This window comes from Teleopsis dalmanni, chromosome 1 (genome assembly GCF_002237135.1).
Source record: "Teleopsis dalmanni isolate 2A chromosome 1, ASM223713v2, whole genome shotgun sequence".
Lineage (NCBI taxonomy): Eukaryota > Metazoa > Arthropoda > Insecta > Diptera > Diopsidae > Teleopsis > Teleopsis dalmanni.
In genome coordinates this window covers 23,478,774-23,497,636 of record NC_051846.1, presented here as the reverse complement: position 1 = coordinate 23,497,636, position 18,863 = coordinate 23,478,774, and the positions used below count along the sequence as shown (strand labels likewise).

Below are 18,863 nucleotides of genomic sequence, written 5' to 3'. Positions count from 1 at the left end.
CCCCAATAAATATTTTATCTCTTCTTTCATGCTCTTAACCTTCTCTCTGGTAGTGGCATACAATCTATTAGTTTGTATACCTATCAAAGAATTATTTATTAAATTTAGAATCGTATTTGTTCTTTTATGGCATTTTTTTCAATTTGAATTGCATTAGAACTCCACAAGTTTGACTTATGGTATATGGCAGTCATTCTCTGATTTCGCAGTTATTTTCATTTTTGTCTGATAAGAACAAAAGAAGTAATTAACAGCATTTAGGAATATAAATTTATATTATAATAAATCATAATATTATTATGATATGATTAATATAATGTATATATTATTTAAAAATTTATAAATTTAACCGATACGATATGTTATCAATAAACCATTATTCTAATTAAAGGTCATGGCCTTCGGGGCCTTCGACCATTTTAAATAATGATGTCACTTTATTGTATTATATTAATTAATAATTAATATTAATTTAATATTATATTAGTAAGAAAATTTTAATTCAACTTTATTTTATTGTAGGTGGCAATAATTCAGCTACAGCTTCCAACAGTGGCAATACCAAAACAACTAGTAGCGTTCCAATAACAGTTCGCTTTAATGCTGGTGATGAATGCATTGAAGGTTTGTTCCAACAGTATCAAAACAGTGGACATAGTGGTGGAAGCACTGGCGGTAATAACAGTGGTGGAGCAGACTCACTCTCAACGAGTCCCTCACAGCACCATCAACAAACACAAAATGTAAGTTTATTTCTGTATCGTTGAGTGTGAGAGTATTTAAACTATAAAAAAAATTTTTTTTTAAATGCAGATATTTAAAAAAATAAAATTTCTTTTGTTATTTTGTCATAATTTGCATACTAGAATTTTTGGTAAATATTTCAAGCTCTCTTTATCTGATTTGAGTAATTTGGTGTCGGTATTTTAAATGCCAATGACTCACACATTTCATTTTGAGAACATTTCATTTGTGTTTTTATTTATCTAATTGCGATAAGGTAATTTCTTTACCATGTTCTCTGTGTTGTACTTTTATAAAATTGCACATTTAGAAATTTTATATCGAATAAAAGTTATGCTTTTATTTAATTTCTGCAAATTTTGATTTTGATTTTGTTTTATTTGAGTTTATTATTGCATTAAGCAATTCATATCCGGCAACAATTATTTTATTTTTATTGCTAACATTTTAAATAAAATTATTTATACGTGACTGACAGATACGATTTGCGTAATCTTTGAGTATAAAATATGTACACCGAATAATAATTCTTAGAAAATAGAAATACATTGTTATAATTAAAAACTATTGCTTCTGCAAAGATATTAAATAAATATGTAATTAAATTATTATATATATGCTCCTGGGTTGGTTAGTTGCAGTGACTAATCCGCGAATACCCTTCTGCCTTACACAATAAGAAATTATTCGCCGTTTTAATACCACATTCCTTGTAAGAAACTTCTATAGATAGACTGGATCCATACAGTAGAGTTTATGTGGTTTAAGAGATATTTTCTTCATACTGGTGAGCAGTCGGACAGTTTTTTAAAAAACTAGTACCCTAAAACTTCGTTCCTTCTGTTCCACAAAGCTGTCAACTTCTCAGTTCGTCCAAGTTTCCACAACTTCTACAACAAATGTTGAATAGAAGGCAGATTTCATACACCAGTATCCAGTAAGTGGATACCAGTATGTGTCTATATTTCTGTAAATAATTTCCCTGGAATTTTTATATGTTGTGAGCAAATTGCAAAAAGTACAGGTAGGTGCCTCCCTTTACCTTCTCTAAATAATCATACCGATACCCCTAGGAACAGTATAGAAGGGTCAAGATAGGTTAAACTGTCTGCTTTTTCATTCCTTTGTGTTTCTATGATCTGGAACTCTGACTCCTATGACCTTCTATGACTCCTATGATGATAATGATCCCTACCATGTGCAATAATAAATCGTACCCATCTTGCTCAGAATCGATACTATAGATGGATGGTGTCTTTGCAAGTTTAAACATTAAGGGTAAAAAGTTCAAAAACAGTTTTTATGTATAAACACAAAAATTTGTTTTTTATAGAATAAATGTGTTATATATACTCTCTTAAAAGATTGGTTTAAATGATTTCAAACCTTTAAACAATTTTTTATATACTTCTTATATATGTATTGAATATTAAATTAATAGTTTATTAAAAAATATAAAATAGTATTTAATAAAATGAAAATAATTAATTTATATTTTTCACTTATACTTCGAAAAAAATTTATTTAACCGGGTTTACTGCCGATTATTTAAGAATCGTATTGCATGTACACTGAACATGGTCTACGAAATAGTCAAAATAATTGTAAACTTTTGGTTTTTTTTTAAATTTATATAAAATATTTTAACAAAAACTTATTTAAATAACAATTTAAATGTTAAATAATCCACCTTAAGTCCGGGTTTAAGGACGGTTGCTTAACCGATCTTATTTAATAAATAATAATTTAAAATTATTATTATTAATAATAAGATTAAAGTGTTAAATAATCGATCTTAATTCCGAATAATTTTAATTTTATCAAATAATAAATTATTTATAATATTAATAATTATTATTGTGTTCATTATTAATTATTTATTTATTTAAAATTGAATTGTTAAACAACGGACCTTAAGCCCGGTTAAATAAAATTTTATTGAATAATAAATGATCTAATTATTAATGATTATTACTGTGTTAAATATTAATTATTTAATTATTTATTTAGTTTAAATTAAAGTGTTATAAAACTAACTTTAAGCCCGGTTAAACTAAATTTTATTTATTTGTGAGTTAACATTAAAATCAATTTTAAAGGAACTGGACTACTAGATCCTTCGCTCTAAATTTTATTAAATATATAATTATTATTATAATTAATAATTTATCAATCATTAAATTTATTATGTTTACAGGCAGAAGAACTGAATTCGCGTAATTTTCTGCAAGGCAATTTCTTTAATCGCAAAAGGTTTGTTAAACAATATTAATTAATTAATATAATTACACATTATGTATATATAAATAGTGTAAATGCATATAAACATTTATAAGACACTATATATAAGTTGTTGTTGTTGCTGTTACTTATAAAAAAAAACCATCTATACCTTTTCTAAATTTTAACTCGATTTAAACAATTTCTTAATTATTTAATTGCAAAGTTTTAATTTAATTTCATTTAATTAGTAACAATTATTTAATTTATATTCAAATTAAGCCCGCCACTGTCTGCTCATGCATTTTTATTTTTATTTCAACACATCATGTTTTTTTAAGTTTGTGAAAAATTATGAATGAACACTTTAGGGGCTACAATGACAGGCATAACGTCACATCATCAGAGCTGAAGTTATTTTCAGCTGAAGACACGCATTGTCTGAAGTTGTAATTGCGTCTGGTTTGAAGGTTGTGTGTGAAAATTTATAATGTATATTCTCTTTGACTAAGATTTATACATACACCTTTGGAAATTTATTAGTAAACTTTGGTAAGTTTAAAAAATGCGCGTATAGAAAGAAGTTTTTATAATTTAATTTAATTCGTGTATGAATCAATTTAATTATGTTTAATCTTTAATTATATTTATATTTTCAAGTTAGTACTCCTAACCTTAGTTTACTACTATTATTAGTGATTGAGTTTTCTTTAGAATTTTTGATCCCTTTAATGGTCATAACTCTTTTAGTTTATGAATATTGAACATTTTTAACGGCCTTCTTCGCCGTACCTTTGGTGAAAATCTGATGCCAGCATATTTATTTCCGTGTATAATTATTCATTCATATATCCGCATACCAACATCTTTAGTCGTCGGGTTGTCAACATCTCCACACTTGTCGTCGTCAGCTGCAACAGAGGCAGCAGAGGCAGCAGTGTGCCACCCTCAAACTGCTCCTGACAACAAATTCATAGGTTGCCATTGCACTTAACTAACAAACTTTTTAATTTTTTTTTTTTTTGTTTTGTTTTCTTTTTCATATTTTTGTTGTTGCAGTTAATGACTTTCGTGTTTGTGGGCTGACTTTGTTGTAGTCATCATTTGTTGGTGGTGATGTCGTCGTCGTTGTTACCGTTGCATTTATGAATGGTTACATATTTGTTATAGAAGTTGTGGGGCTGTTGTTTTTAGGCTGGCACACGTACCTACGTACCACGTACTGGTAAACAGAGGCTTTTGACTGGCTCGCTTGAATTTTCATTTTAAAAGTCTAGGTATGTTGACTTCTTTCACTTCAATTTTAAACTCCAGACTTTTTTCTTTAGGCTTTTTCTTCCTACTTCATATACACTATATATATATATATTTATATATATATATAGTATATGCAACATTTTGTTTCTATTTTTATGTCGCTTTATTTTTTGCCCATATATTTTGTTGCCTTTGTTGTTTTTTATATTAAATGTTTGACAAGAGGACGAAATGTGTTTACAAATCCATAAAAGCATTCTGGCTAGACTTTTATACTCATGAGTGGTGTTCAGTGCCATCAAGTGTTTATTGATTTAAAATACAACATATTTATATATCCATATATATATATATATATGTTTAATAACATTGCAATTTAAATATTAAAAATAGTTCATGAAAATTATTCTAATAAAAAAAAAAATATTTAAAATAAAAAAAAATTTTTTTTTTTATATCAAAACAAATATAGTGTAAATCCACATTTTAATAAAAAATATTTTAATTCTTTAGTAAAATTAAAATTTTACCTCACTTCTCTTAAAAGTAGTTAACTTTTTTATAATTTATTTTAAAAAAAAATTGTACGCAAAGATTCATATCAAAATTTACTCAGAAATATTTTCCACTGGTGCCAATTAATTTTCATCCCTTTGAGTAAAATATTTATAAGAGCTTAAAGGGGTTGTTGATGGTAAAAGCAGATACAGACATTTTATAGAAAGATTGGCATAGCTTGTTAAAAAGGTAATATAGTTACTGTTCTACAATAAATTCTCATTAATCTTTATTTTTCAAAAAAATGTATTGACCTTAAAAAAGTGTCAGTATCACCTATCGAAGCAAAATAAGCAGACTTAGATATCTTTTTACTAAATCTTTATTAATTTACGATAATTCGAAATACAATATATAATTTATGTATAGTTTATTATACATGTAGTATATACTATATACTTTAAATATACTATATATACATACTTAATTTCAGTACAGAACACTACAGTAAGTGACCCAACAACAAAATTAAATTCTGTTATAAACAGTTTTTTTGATATGTAATTTATTATTTAGTAGCTTTTTGTTATGAATAAATATATCTAAGAAAATATTAAATAATTTATTTAATATATAAATAAAATAATAAAAAAGTGCAGCAACAACACAAAAGTTATAATAAAATGTTGCATAATACAAAATATTTTTTTTTTTAATTATTATTATATCGAATATATAATAAATATTTTATTTTAATCTATAAAATATATTTAAATATTTTTTTATGCGTTATATAAAATTATAATTTATTATAAATTAAATAAAATAAACAAAAGTTTAGTTTATTTTGTACAATAAAAATAATTATTAAAGTTAAATGTATTAAATTTTTACTAAAGTTATTACTTTTGCAATAATTTTTTAATTTTATTTTATAATATTATTTTAGTTTTTTGTATTTTGAAAATATGTATTCATATATATCGATGTATGTATATGTATGTAATATTATCGATAAACCGAAAAAATCGATATATCTTACTATTGTATATTGTATATAATATATATATATAAAGTTAGAGTCTTAATAATTTAAATATATATTTATTCGTCTTAGAAACTCTTTTAAGTAGTGCTTTGTGCTACCTACCTTTAATATAGAAAAGGTTATGTTTGAATTTAGGATTGAGCCTGCGACAGACTCCTCGTAGACCGTCTATGGGTTTTATTTGTTACTTAAATATACAATTTTATTTTTAAAAACTTTTGTTATTGAATTCTAAATAATTTTCGTGCCTAAATTGCAAAACTAAAACTGTATATTATACAATATTATATAATACGTTATATATATAACGTTTGTAGTCTAGCAGAGGAAACGTTGGAGAATATATAAACCATATATTGTATATTTTTAAAAAGGTGAATCGATTTAATATTAATCATTTGTCTAAATGTTGGTAATTTAGACGCTAATTATAAATCTTTACAATAAAGACTTTGCATAGGGATTTCTTGTGAATCCAGGCACGTTAATATGTATTATAAATATAGCTTGAATAATTCTATAATTTAGAATGCATATAAAAATAATAATTCAAAAGGAATTAATTTTTATAAATTTAATTATATAGTATTTAAAGTCAAAAAACCAATTTGTGTTCTGAAAAATTTAAATAATAAATTGTGAATAAATAATTTATAACAATTTTGTTTTTTGTCGTACTTTAAACATTTTTTAAAATTATTATCAAACAAAATTTGGAAAAATGTCATAACTCTAAAAATGATCTATAAAATATACCAAACTATTTATATAAATAAATTCATGATTTTATTTTGGTTAAAATTAAAAAAATTTTTTGTTTATTTAAATATTAATGAACAATTATTTGGAAACAAACTGAATACCAGCAAAAAATAATTGCATTCGTTTATTTATTATTTTTAAATAATAATTTATTAAATAACAATATTTTCTTATAAAATAAATAATAAAAATATTAAACTAATACTTATTTACTATTTATTTTAAATTTTATTCATATTATATTTTATTTATTTTATATTTTATTTATTTTATATTTTATTTATTTTAATTTAATTTATTTTAAATATTATTTATTTCAAATTCTTTTTATTTTACATTTTATTAATTTTCTGTTTTATTTATTTTATATTTTATTTATCTTATATTTTATTTATTTTATATTTTATTTATTTTATATTTTATTTATTTTATATTTTATTTATTTCAAATTTTATTTATCTTAAATTTTATGTTTTTTTTATATTTATAATTTATTTTTTACATATATTATTTTTAATACGTAATTTTAATTATATATAAAAAATTTCTCCCATCGATAAGCCTTTTTAAAATTAGTTATATATATATTAAAAATACAAAAAATATTATTTTTAATTATTAGTTATTTTTTGTTGTTATTTATTTTTATTATTATTTTATTATTGATATAAATTATGCAACATTTTATCTCTTTAGTACTTTACACTATTTATATAAATTTATCACACTATATGTTCTATTTAAGTATGTGATATAAAGTAATATATAATTAAACATAAATATTTAATTTTTATATATCATATACATATGTAAATATATTTACATTTTTCGCTCAACGATTTCTGTATTTAAGCATTTATGTTTTGTTTTTTAATTAGTAATGATACTATACATTTGACAACACCATTTATAATAAATTATATATATGTATATATATATATATACATATATGATTAAGTATATATTTAAATTATGGTGCTGTGACATGTACTTTTTAATTGAGATGATATGTGATATTACAATTTGTTATTCTGGGCCGTTTTTAGCTCTTGAGCTATAACTTCTATATTCAACTTTAAGCGTACACATATATTAATGACATAGTTTATAAACACTGATGAGAGATACTCAATTCAAAACAAATCAAAGTAAGTTTTATACTTTTATTCATTTAAAATGTTGTTATGTGATTTAGAATGAAAAAACAAATCATTAGTTCGATTGAAATCGCGCAAGGATTTTTTGTTTGAGAAAGTAATCCTTTTAATTATTTTCCAGATACATCATTATTCATATTGAAAATAAAAAAAAGACATTATTTCAATTAACTGACCTCGTCGTTTATTGAAATAATTTTTTTCTTCAAATGAGTAATGATATCTGATGCTTTTTAGTTTTGTTTATTGGTGTTGTAATTAATAAAAACTTAATTAGTGATATATATAATATTAAAACAAAAAGTTTGTTATTTTAAAAATCGTGTAAATAAAATAAGGATCCATTAAACCTACGTACTCTTAGTATTTACCACACCAGCACTTTTGCTACATATTACAACAACATAACAATAACTACACCAACATTTCGGACTGCCAGCAATGTATCAACATGTCGTCAACACCACATACAACTAAAGTATAATGAAATTAGTAAAATATCACAATTTGCGATTTTCAATGCCCTAACGACTGACAGCAGGATACACAACATGGATTAATTGAACAGTAGAGAGCAGAAAGGATTTAAACCTCATATACGTGTTTTTTGTTTTTTATGTTAGAGATGTGTGTGCATATATCGAAGAAAAGATACTTGTGTTTTCAGACGATTTATAAATAGATATTTGTGTTTAAAATGAAATAGACATTTTAATAAAGTAAATTAGAATACTGACACGATACCGAGACCCCGACAAAGCCGATTTCACTATGGATTTTAGTAAAGTTAGCTGTTTTAAGCAATATTTTCAACTATGCTGGCTTAGTTTTTGAGATATTTGACTATCATTGAACATTTTTAAATGAAAACTACTAATAAGAAAAAATAATCAATTTAAAAGTTTTTTATAACAGTTGACGCTAGATGGCCTATGTACATTTTTTGTTAGTGTGGTCAATGTAAACAGTCAATAAATTTAATCCTGAATATCTCAAGTAAGCTAAATCGGCATTTAGTGTAGTTGAAAAAAGTTATTGAAATTTACTAAAATCAATTGTAAAATTGGCATGTATCCCGGGATATCGGCATCTTATCAGAATTTATTTCATTAACATGAACTCGTCTTATAAATACTTTTTTAAATTTGATTAAAAAATGTTACTTTTCATTTTAAACACAAACAAAAATATGAAAATATTGTACTTGATATGTATATCATATGTTTATAATATATAAGTAGAAAATCAAGATAATTAAAAAAGTTTAAGAGACTACAAACGCCCAGTGTAACATTTATGTTAATTATCATAAAATATCAAATTATGCAAATACTAAAATTAACTTAAATTTTATAACTTAAAAAATTTATTATTTAATGTATTTAACATATATCTTATTAATTTCTCTTCGAGCCTATATTAAAAAAAAATTTCCACCTCCATCGTTGCATATATGTAACGCTGGGCGGAAGTGGGATATTATAAATATTAATGCATTTATAATTGCTTTAATTTTAAATGAAGATTTTCATTTAAATACTATTTAAAATTATACAAAAATTAAAAATACAATTTTTGTAAAATTCTCAAGATCAAGGAAATATTATTATTAAAAAATAAAGTAACCAGTTATATACAATCAACTGCTATTAATGTAGTATTTTCTTGCGTTTTTTTAAAAATTATTATTTATAATTAAGCAAGTAGAAATTTTTTATACTCGTAATATCTAAAAAAAATTCCAGTCTCCAGAACTTACTAACCTTGAAACCTTAAAACTGTTAAAAAAACAAACTGTTAGTATTATTGAAAGACAAATGGTATACATTTAATAGTAAGTGCCTAATTAGTTAGCAGCGTTGAATGCATGCGAGCGTTTTCAAAACTAAAATACATAGAAATTAAAAAATAACATCGCATAGCGAGTTTTAAATTAATTCTAAGAGCATAAAAAACAAGAGCGAGCGAAAAGAATGCTTTGCCACATTTTCACTAAACAAGGCAATACTTCTCAACGGTTTTAAGTGCTTTCATTTAAATAATGCAATAATGAGAGCAAAAAAAAAAAAGAAAGAGCACAAAAAACACACGCATTCAACTCTCTTGTATGCTCAGGCATAAGGCTATGAATACCAGCAGTGGTCACCAAGGCCCTGATCTTAGTGGCCACGTTTTTATTATTATTTTTTTAATTCTATTCAGAGTAAAGCTTAATTTTAATTGTAATAATATTAGTATTTTTATATTGTTTAAATAATCCTTAATAAATCTGGCATTATGCCTATTTTACTTCCTAATATCAGAAATTGTTTGTAATCTTCATAAAATTTAAAATATTTTATTTCTATAAAATGCGGAAGATGTTTGTGGCAAAATATATTACGTGAGCGCAAAGCAGTTATCAGAAACATTATGCCGGGTCTCTATACATTTTAACCTATTGATATATATATGTATTTATCAGAATTAAATATTAATTTCTTTAATTATAACAAAAGAGGGATAATTTATATATTATTCAACAATATCTATTTTTATTAGCTAATTAAACTAAGGTTTATAATTTTACACTAACGAACATTTGCTTTTATTTCCTTGATCTTGATTTAGTATTGTTATATACTCACTCTACTTCTATATATCATTTATTTACAATAAATTATTTTAAAATTATATCAAGAGAGCACACACATAAATATTTATATAATTTTTCATTAAATATAAAAATTGTTATATATTCATCAACGTCTTCATCTCTTCATTTCCTGCAGCGGATTACCAAACAAGGCTCAACTTTCACCAAATCATCCATGTTCGCCGCATGATACTGGTGCACTTACACCTACATCTCCTGTTCCTGGTAGCTCACCATATAATGGTGGCAACAGTGGCGGTATATCACCGAATGCAAATCAAGGAATTTCACCAAATAAGTATCGTCGCAGTATGTCGTTTCCAGGTAAAGGTGCCTCATCACCTATACCTGGTTACTCCATTGATTTAAATCCAGCTCAAGTTATATCCGCTATGGGAAATGGTAGCAATAGTGCTGGTGCAACTGGTGGTGGTGATGCACCATTTCTTGGTGCTAGTTATGTAACAGATCGTTTAGTTAATAATGGTGTGGATCTACGTCCAATGGAGCATTGTCTAAGTGATATTATGCGTAATATGGGCGCTGTTGGACCAGTTGGGCAAAATAATGATAATATCCCAAGCATATTAGGTGACCGTATGCGCAATCAAAAATTGAGTGAACATCACCTTAGCGAAGCAGATGCTGTTGCAATAGCTGGTGGTAATGGTGCTGGTAGTTATCTTGATCCCAATGTGAAACTTAATTCACCTTCACGTTCGTCACCACACTCGCAAGGGTCCGAACAAGCAGCACGTTTTTCGCGCAAAGTATTTGTCGGTGGTTTACCACCAGATATTGATGAAGATGAAATAACCACATCATTTCGTCGTTTTGGTCCATTAGTTGTTGACTGGCCGCATAAAGCCGAATCAAAGTCTTATTTTCCGCCAAAAGGTTATGCTTTTCTGCTCTTCCAGGATGAAAACAGTGTACAACAACTCATTGATTCGTGTATCACTGATGAAGATAAGTTGTATTTATGCGTTTCTTCACCGACCATCAAAGATAAACCAGTACAAATACGACCTTGGCGTTTGGCTGATGCTGATTATGTGCTCGATGGTAGTATGTCATTAGATCCGCGTAAAACTGTTTTTGTCGGCGGTGTACCACGCCCACTCAAGGCATTTGAATTGGCTATGATTATGGATCGTTTGTATGGTGGTGTTTGCTATGCAGGCATAGATACAGATCCAGAACTGAAATATCCTAAAGGCGCTGGACGTGTGGCATTCTCCAATCAACAAAGTTATATTGCAGCAATATCAGCACGTTTTGTTCAGTTACAACATGGTGATATCGATAAACGTGTCGAAGTAAAACCATATGTGCTTGATGATCAAATGTGCGATGAATGCGAAGGTCAACGTTGCGGTGGTAAGTTTGCACCATTCTTTTGCGCTAATGTTACATGTTTGCAGTATTATTGCGAACACTGCTGGGCAGTTATTCATTCACGACCTGGACGTGAATATCACAAACCTCTAGTCAAGGAGGGTGCCGATCGACCACGTGCGGTACCCTTTAGATGGTGTTAACGTCGGAGGTGTTAAAAATATTACGCAGCGGAGTAAATGGCAACTATACTAATACGAAATAGCAAATACAAGAAACGCAAACAACTGTTTGAATGTCCGCTGGTAATATTTTCAAAAAAAAAAACAAAAACAAAAATATTTATATTATATATATAGTGTTTGAAAAATTTTAAACTAGACGACGTTTTAACTATCTCCAGCTCTAATGCATTATTAGCTTCAATATTTATTATTACTCTTTTGAACTTGAACTTATAAAAATTTAACAATAATTTTAAACTAAATCAAAACACTAAATTCAAATATTATACCAAACTTTAACTAAAAAAAACATACAAAAGATGAGATGAGAAGATAGTATTGCCGAAACTAAAGTTTAGTTTAAGTAATAAACATTCGAAAATGAATGGAAATGCTAATAGGTCAGTATGGTACCTACGATGTATTCTTGAGAAATTTTTAAAATTTACAAATTGTTGAGAAAACTATTAGTGTAAATATTTCATTTAGTTTAAGAAGCATAAAAAATTAGTAAATCCTTGAGGGATAGATATATGAAGTAAAAACACTTGAAATTTATATATTTTAAAAAATGCTCTTTCAGTGTTTATATTTTTATTTTATTGCATGCGTTTCAGTGCGAGCACTAAAAAAATCGCATGCGATAAAAATTTCAATTTTTAGATAAATTTTTTTTTTATGCTTGGTTTTCTTAAACACAATCAACAAACTTACTTTGCTTACTTTGTGTAAGTTTTTTAAATTTAAACTATAAGAAAGGATTAAGGTGTATCTTTGTTTGTTGTTTTGATAAAAATTAAAGGAAGAAGCTAACAGTTAACATTAAATCTGTTTGCAACTTTAAATGACTTGACAGATATTAAGATAACGTTCGAATGCGATTTTTAATTTTTTTTTTTGATTTTAAAATATATATGCAAAATTTACTTGTGTTTTGCATATATAAAAATTTTTTTTTTAAATTTTCAGCAATTTTTCTGTCATTTGAATATATTTTTGTTTTATTTTTAAATACTTTTTTTTAAATTCCAAGTTATATTTATTTTTGATTTTTTTTATTTTTGTTTTTATTTTTGTTATACAATATTTTGTTTTTTTTTTTTTTTGTACTGATTGTTTTCTTTTGTTGTTATTGTATTTTTAACTACATTATTTCAAATTTTGAATGCAAAAAACGAATTCTGTTCAGATATTTGTCTGCATTTTTAAAAAATTTGATTTATTTTTGTGATTTTATTTTTAATTTTTTTTTTGTTTTGTTTTTAGTTTTTAAATTTTTAGTGATTTTTTTTTGTTTTTTTGTTTTTTTTAGGTTTTGGCATAGTTTTTAAATGCGTTTTGTTCCTAAACATTTGTAGTTCCTTAACATTAAACCCAAAGGGATTTATTTGTTCCTCACACACGCAGGGAGGGGGTTTAGTTTAGCTTAGTTGTGTATGTTAAGTTAATTCAAAATTTTTAGTAAAAAACTATAAAGTACTGTTTATGACTTAAATTTAGTGTAAAGTGAAGACACCTACTGCATTTCGAATATCTCACAATTTTAAGTGAAAAATTCCTAGTTAAAAATTTTAAGTTTAATGTTAGAATTCGTATGTACTTGGTTTGGATTTTGATAAATTTTCATTTTTGGTTTTAGTAGCTTAAGCAAAGCTTGAACTTGGACATCATGTTGCTTAAAGCCTGGTTCAGGTTTGAGTTCCATCTAAACTAATATTTCGGCTAAAGAATTTTTTACTTTTATACTTTTACGATTTTTTATTTTTTTTTTTTTGTTTTAAATTTTTTTTACTACTTTTTGAACGAATGCACCTTAAATGGTACTTTCTGAATTTTATGTTGACTTTTAGTTAATTTTGAAATTTTTATACTATTTAAATATTTTTTGTCTGAGTTAGTATTAAAGTTGCAAACTTATTAACATACAAAGTTAATTAATTAAATTAATTAACAAATATAATCGTACGACAACAAAGTGCACATTAAAATAACTGCATATAAAATTTAAAAACTTCTCAATATTAAGAAATTAAAATTGTGCAATCATCTCTTCTCTTCAAAACGAAAAAAACCAATACATAATAATACAAACTAAAATTACAAATCAGTTGTAATGGAATTTTTTACAAATAACAAATTACACACCAAATCGAGCTACATACATAGCCACAATTTTCAGTTTAGTTATTAGTGGCAACCACTAATTATTTGGAGACTCCATATAATGTTTGTTCTACTGAAAATTTTGTGTAATTTTATTCAAAATTTTATGTAATGACCCATGCATTTGTTAATCTGTAAAAGTGTAAACTAAATAAAAACAATAAAAAAAATCAAGAATATAAATATTTTTTTAAATATTTTAAAAACGCAACTACTTGTGTTCAGTATTAGTTTTTAAAAATTGAATTTTTAAAATTTTATTAAATCCTATTAAAGTTTAAAATAAATTGTATGTTATTAATTTTACGCTCCCTCTAATATTAAAAAAAAAGATTGTATATTTTCTTGTTGTATAATTCGAACAAAGAAAAGCATTATAATGAGAGACACACTTTAAAACTTTTATATAATGTATTAATTATTTATATAATAATGTTTTCCTTTTATAATTTTTTTTACCAAAAAGCAAATATATATTTAAATATATATTTCAAATATTTTTAAACAATGTGCAATAATTACGTTTCGTAATAGTCAACCAAAATATAAAACATTTTTTGTAAAAAAAATTTTATTATAATAATTTTTATATTTTTACACCTAATATATTATAAATGAATATTATATATATTGTAACATGAAAAGCAGGAAATATAAAACTATATATATATATTACAAAATATATATATATATAAATACAAAAAAAAAATTTAACAAACTTTCAAATATTAAACAAATTTGTCTAAATATCAATTTTAATATATGTAGCAAATTTTTTAAATTTACTTTTTAAAAATGTGTTGAAATGAAAACTGCATATAGACGAATATCAAATTAAAATTTATAAAGGAAACAACTAACATACTATATATGTAATTAAATTAGTAAAATTTTTTTAGCAAAATTTTTTTGCTGTTGCTTTAATTAAGTAATTGGCATATGATATATTAAATAAAAATGTCAAATTTTCTAGAATTTTTATTATTGCTATAATGAATATTTATTATAAGAGAAAAATGTTTTTTTGTATAAAATTCTGCAAAATTATGAAAAAAAAAATTTTTAAATTAAATTGTTAAAAAATAATTTGTGCAATATCTTTGTGGTGTCATGAAACAAATTTTTATTTTGTATTTTTATGATTATTAATATTATTTTTTTATTATTTGTATTATTTTTTTAATATTTGTATTATTGTTTTATTTGTTTTATTTTTTTTTATTATTTTACTATTTTTTTATTATTATTTTATTATTATTTTACTATTATTTTGTTATTATTTTTATTATTATTATTTTATCATATTTTTATTATTATTTCATTACATTTTTATTATATTTTTTTTTAAGAAAAGTAAAGTATTTCAGATAAATTTCTGCTTGTATATAATTTATTTTTATATTTGCAATATAATAATTAAATTATAATTTAATGCCTCGTTTAAAAGAAATTATTTTAAGTGAATGTTTTTATTTTGTGACAATACAATTTTTTAAAAATTAACTAATAAAAAAGAAATTCAAAAATTATAACACAAAAATTTGGTATAGGCCCCAGTGTTTCACACTACAGAGAGTCCAGAAGCTTGTTACGTCCAATAACAAAATAATATTGTTTGCAAAAAAAATTAAATAATTAAAGACATTGAAATGATCAATTTTGTTAAAACAAGAAATATTAAGCGCGGTATTAAGATAAAAAAATTATCTTTAGATATCAAAAGATAACGATAAAGTTATCTAATAAAATTATTATCCAATTAAACGACCAATCAATTTCTGGTATATTAACTATTCTATATAATAAATTCACAAAAAACAAAGTCATATAACAGCACTTGGTGTTTTTTAAGGACTGGTACCAATATTAAATCAAAAAATAATCATAACGATAAACACGAGAATACAACATTTTATGGACTGTATCAAAATTTTTGGTGGCTCTCACGAAACGCTACTTCAAAATCTACAAAGATGTTAAGCTTTATCTAGTATCGCTAGGTACTAATAAGTAAATCTCTGTGTTGGTTACGGCCAACCAGATTAACCGAACCTATTCTATTTTCTATAAGAAATAGTATTTTTGTTATGGGATTGTAATATGTTAATACAATACAGAAAATCACTTTTTATAAAAAAACGTAGAATTCATTGCAATTTTACATAGAATTTACAAAATTCACAAAACATAGAAGTGATAAGATAATTTAATTATTTGTTTCATCAATTGATTTGTTTAAATTAAATTTGTTAATATATATATTATTTTTTATTATTATTTTAAATGAAGTTTCATACACCACAACAACAAAATTCAAATGTATTTTAAAAAGGCTATTATAATTAAAGACAAAAACGTAGAAAAATTCAAGTTTTTATAAATTTTTATACTTTTTTATACTTTACTGTTTATACTATTAAAAAGAGTTAAAATATTAAATGAAAAACAAAAACAAAAAAATGAAAGTTGATATAAAAAATATAACTAAAAAAAATTTTATTAAATCTAATATAATATTTGCATATAAATATTTCTTATACATATTAAATAATAAAAAAAAGGAAATATAAAAAGAATATAGCAGATCCAATAAAAATTGTTTAAATAAAATATATATGGTTTAGTGCCCGTTTGATTGTTCAATGAAGTATGTAAATTTATGCATATAACGAGTATAAACACAAAGACACAAACGTTTGTAAACATATTTACATAGAGATACACATATAAATGTATGCAAACACCCAAACCTCAAGAATCTTTGTTAATATTTTTTATTTAATTTTAACTGATTTATTTTATTATAGTACTTGCGCAATATTAAGCAAATTTTTTGAAATTTTAACTTTTGTTAAATAATTTTATAAATTATATAAATGTTTGTTTTTTTATTTTATTGTTATGAAAATATTTTTTATTATATAGTTTTTATCTGTAGCTAAATTAAATATTGTGTTGAAACATTTTTTTTATATATTTATATTTTTTTAAATGATTAAAAACAAAAATGAAAAAGAAAAATTTTAATAAATTGTTTTATTTTAAATAATTGATGTGTTTTTACTTTCTATTACTCTAAGTTATTACTACTTTTTGGAACACAATTACGTGTAAATTTACATGAATTAAATAATAATAGTAATTTTTTCAATAGCATAATTGCAAAAAAGTTATACATACGTATTTATATAAATAATATATATTTTAATATATAAACACTTTGCCTTAAAACCTACGATTAAAAATATTATATTACAATTTTTTAAACATACAAAATTAAATAATACAAATTTATTCAAATCCGGACACAATGCTTTCTGCATATATGTAAATTGCAATTTAAAATTATATAGTTTTAAATTGCTTTTTGAAATAGTCTGCTGAGCATTTAAGGTTTTCACTACTGATATATGTTTTTTTTTTCTCATCGACTTTCAAAAATACAATATATACAATAATCCTGTTGTGTGTTAAATTTTTCCCTGTACTTTGGAAGTGGATCCGAAGCTAATATTTTCACATATAATATTTTTAATTCCAGATGTCATGCAAATATTATCAAAAAATTATTTGTGACATAATCACCATATATAACCTATAATTTTAACCTTTATTAAGTGCCAATTACTGTTATTTTCTATATTTCTCAGAACAGCATTTTCCTGGGATTTCCTTTTGAAATATCAGATAATAATATGAGAATCGGAATTTGTGTATTTTAGTGTCTAACTCTCCAGTTGTGGTGATGTTACTAAGTCACGTTTTAAATATGTTTTAATTATTAACAAAGGGTTATAAAATTTGTTCTGTTTACTACAACAGAATCTTCAGCTCAAACTACATTTCCTTATTTGTACAAAAGGTAGATAGGTATATCGTAAAGGAATACAATTGCTGTAAATGTTTTTCAAACATATCTTCAACAAATTTATGCACAACAAGAGCATTTCACAAGTGGGTCTACTTTCCGAGTTGACTTTAAAGATATTAAAAATTTTCTTAGCGGTATTGATAATGTGATAAAATGTAAACGTGCTATATACTTCTATGGGAACACCTACAATTACGCTTAGCTAATTAAATGAACAGTTTTTGGTATATAAATTAGTCAACAAATCATATGCGAATTATATATAGATTCTTGAATTTGTTAATATAATATGACATTAAAATTAATACGCTGAATTTAATAATATGTATTTTGGTATGACAACAATATTTACCAACTGTCATAAAATACTAGTTTTACCAGGGTGTTAAGTAAACCTTATGAAAATCTTAAATATATATAGTAAGAAAAATGATGTTTACTTAAAACTTATTAGAACAGAACAGAGTTACATATGTATATGATAGTTTTACCTCCTTAATCTTATTCTTATGTTCAGATCTTCAGTCACGTATTGAACTCAATAAACTGAAAAACCTGGAGCTCTGTCATCATCCTGGACCCATAACCAACCATTTCTACAAGTCTATAATTAATACTCAGCAGAAATTATTATGATATCATCTATAGAAAATTAAAAATCTGGAGCTCTTCCACCATCATAGGCCCATAACCAACCATTTCTGTTTTTACAACTCCATGCTTAATACTCAGCAGATAATATTATAATATCATCTATCAGGAAAGCGTCCGTTCTTAGAGCTCAAATAGATTCAGTTAATAAAGCAAGTAGGTTTAATACTAAAATTCAAATGTTAAGCAGCAATAAACGAATTACGTATAAAAATAGTTCTTCAATCTATGCAATTCATTAAGACTTCTTACAATATTAGCATGAAAAATAAATATCTTATATACGAAGAAGTAG

The 18,863-nt window shown here is 24.3% G+C and overlaps 1 protein-coding gene across 5 annotated transcripts in view; it reads left to right on the top strand.

Annotated features, from left to right (window-relative positions):
* LOC119683624 overlaps positions 1-18,863 on the top strand; it is a 40,991-nt gene that overhangs the window by 10,722 nt on the left and 11,406 nt on the right. For all 5 annotated transcript variants that reach the window (XM_038097427.1, XM_038097433.1, XM_038097442.1 and 2 more), the window contains exons 3-4: positions 523-743; positions 2,942-2,997. In XM_038097427.1, the coding sequence (XP_037953355.1) occupies positions 523-743; positions 2,942-2,997 (277 nt within the window). The remainder of the gene's footprint in view (positions 1-522; positions 744-2,941; positions 2,998-18,863) is intronic.